At 47.3% G+C, this 2,559-nt stretch overlaps 1 protein-coding gene across 1 annotated transcript in view; it reads right to left on the minus strand.

Annotated features, from left to right (window-relative positions):
• Positions 1-247: 247 nt before the first annotated feature.
• MLLT1 (MLLT1 super elongation complex subunit) overlaps positions 248-2,559 on the minus strand; it is a gene marked incomplete at its 5' end in the record, with an annotated part of 23,982 nt that continues 21,670 nt past the window's right edge. Inside the window, 2 exons of the mRNA XM_015826918.1 lie at positions 248-376; positions 1,568-1,701. Coding sequence (XP_015682404.1) covers positions 248-376; positions 1,568-1,701 — 263 coding nt within the window. The remainder of the gene's footprint in view (positions 377-1,567; positions 1,702-2,559) is intronic.

The raw sequence follows: 2,559 nt of genomic DNA on the forward strand, positions 1-2,559 counted from the left end.
AAGGAGAAACCGAGTCATGGAGGGGCGTCGGCGTCGGCAGCGTCGACAGCAGCAGCAGCAGCAGCGAGGGTGTTCCTAGCGCGTGGCCGATTCCCTAAGGCAGTGCACTCCGGGGCGAAACGGGAGAGTAAGGCAGCGGCCGCAGTTCGGGGAGGGGGGGCGGGTGCCCCCTCTCCTAACCCCAGAGAGGCGGGGGGTGCCGGTTCCCCAAAGAGAAGCGGGTGGGTTCTGCTCCCGGGGCCGAGGGTCACGTGGCCACCGCCTCCAGGTAGCTCTGCAGCTTGCGGACGGTGGTCTCGTCCAGGGAGAAGAGGTCAAAGTCGAAGGTGGTGTTGGTGACGTTGAAGTGGCCCGTCTCCTCGATCAGGTTGACGATCTGGGACAGAGGGGGAGGGGAGGGTTAGGGTTAAGGCTCCGCCCCCACGCCCGACGGGCACGCCTCCGACTTGCCCCCCCCTTCGCTTAGGGACCCGGGCGAAGGTAACACGGCACGGGGAGAGGTTGACTGGGGAGCGTTTTTCCACACTTAGGATTGTGGGGGGGGGAGAAGGGGTGTCCTGGGTGCTCTCTGAAGGAAGGGAGAGAGAAGGGGAAGGGAGGAAGGGAAGGAAGGAAGAAAGGAAGGGAGGGAGAAAGGAAGAAAGAGAGAAAAGAAAGAAGGCGAAAAGGAAAGGAAGAAAGGAAAGAAGAGAAAGGAAAGGAAAAGAAAGGAAGGAGAAAGGAAAGGAAAGGAAGAAAGGAAAGAAGAGAAAGGAAAGGAAAGGAAAGGAAAAGAAAGGAAGGAGAAAGGAAAGGAAAGAAGAGAAAGGAAAGGAAGAAAGGAAAGAAGAGGAAAGGAAAGGAAAAGAAAAGAAAGGAAAGGAAGAAAGGAAAGAAGAGGAAAGGAAAAGAAAAAGGAAGGAGAAAGGAAAGGAAAGGAAAAGAAAGGAAGGAGAAAGGAAAGGAAGGAGAAAGGAAAGGAGGAAAGGAAAGGAAAAGAAAAGAAAGGAAAGAGAAAGGAAAGGAGAAAGGAAAGGAAAGGAAGAAAGAAGAGGAAAGGAAAGGAAAAGAAAGGAAGAAGAAAGGAAAGGAAGAAAGGAAAGAAGAGGAAAGGAAAAGAAAAAGGAAGGAGAAAGGAAAGGAAAAGGAAAGAAGGGCCGTGGTGGCGCAGTGGTTAGAATGCGGCATTGCAGGCTGACTCTGCCCACTGCCAGGAGTTCGATCCTGACCCTCTCAAGGTCGACTCAGCCTTCCGTCCTTCCGAGGTCGGTGAAATGAGGACCCAGACTGTTGGGGGGCAAAGAGGCCGACTCTGTAAACCGCTTAGAGGGGGCGGTGAAAGCGCTGTGAAGCGGGATATAAGTCTTTAAAGTGCTAGGGTTGTTGCTAAACGATTTGCAGCGTCCATCTTACCACTGCGCCCCCAGGGCTCTGCTTTTGGGATGCTGCCTGCAACCTTTGGGCCAGGCAATTCTAAAAATGTATTCCCCCCCCCTTCTGATTGACAGGACTCTGTCACTTCAAAAAGCCAAGATAGGATCCTGGCCTGCCTCATCTGGCAGAGCCCCCCCCCAGACCCACTCCTCACCTGCTGTAGCACGTTACGTTCTCGTAGAGCCATCAGCCGCCGGTGAAGCTCCACCAACTCATCCGTGTAGGCCTGGGGGGGGGGGAGGAGAGAAGACCAGTTAGGTGGCTTTAACTGGGGGGTCCGTTGGTGATCTCTCAGTTTGATTTCTGGCAAACGTTTCATCAGCCAAACCAGATGACGTCATCACTCCTAACCTGATGAGGTTACCTAGTTGGGTCATGAAACATCTGCAAGAAAAGCACCAAGCTCAGAGGGCACCAAGGACCCCTCACAGTTCGATCCTGGGCCACAAATATTCTCTTTTATTGGCTCCACCTGCTTCGGTCCCATGGCTTTCGTGAAATGAGGGCAAGGCCCACATTCGACAAGGACAGCCTCTGGTATTGGATTGGAGAATGGAATGGAAACAGAACAATAGAATAGAGAATAAAACAGAGAATAGAATACAATAACAGAATAGAGAATAGAACAGAGAAAGAATAGAGAATAGAACAGAGAATAGAATAGAGAATAGAACAGAGAATAGAATAATAGAATAGAGAATAGAACAGAGAAAGAATAGAGAATAGAACATAGAATAGAATATAGAACAGAGAACAGAATAAAGAACAGAGAATAGAATAGAATAATAGAATGGAAAATAGAATGAATAGAGAATAGAATAGAATAAATGGAATAGAATAGAATAGAATAGAATAGAGAATAGAACAGAGAATAGAATTGAATAAAATAGAGAACAGAACAGAGAATAAAATAGAGAACAGAATAGAATAGAGAACAGACTAGAATGGAAGAATAGAATAGAATAAATGGAATAGAATAGAGAATAGAACAGAGAATACAATAATAGAGAATAGAACAGAGAAAGAATAGAGAATAGAACATAGAATAGAATAGAGAATAGAATAGAACAGAGAATAGAATAAAGAACAGAGAATAGAATAGAATAATAGAATGGAAAATAGAATGAATAGAGAATAGAATAGAAT

The sequence above is a fragment of the Protobothrops mucrosquamatus genome, unplaced genomic scaffold, assembly GCF_001527695.2.
Source record: "Protobothrops mucrosquamatus isolate PMUCROS unplaced genomic scaffold, P.Mucros_1.0 scaffold3378, whole genome shotgun sequence".
Taxonomy (NCBI): domain Eukaryota; kingdom Metazoa; phylum Chordata; class Lepidosauria; order Squamata; family Viperidae; genus Protobothrops; species Protobothrops mucrosquamatus.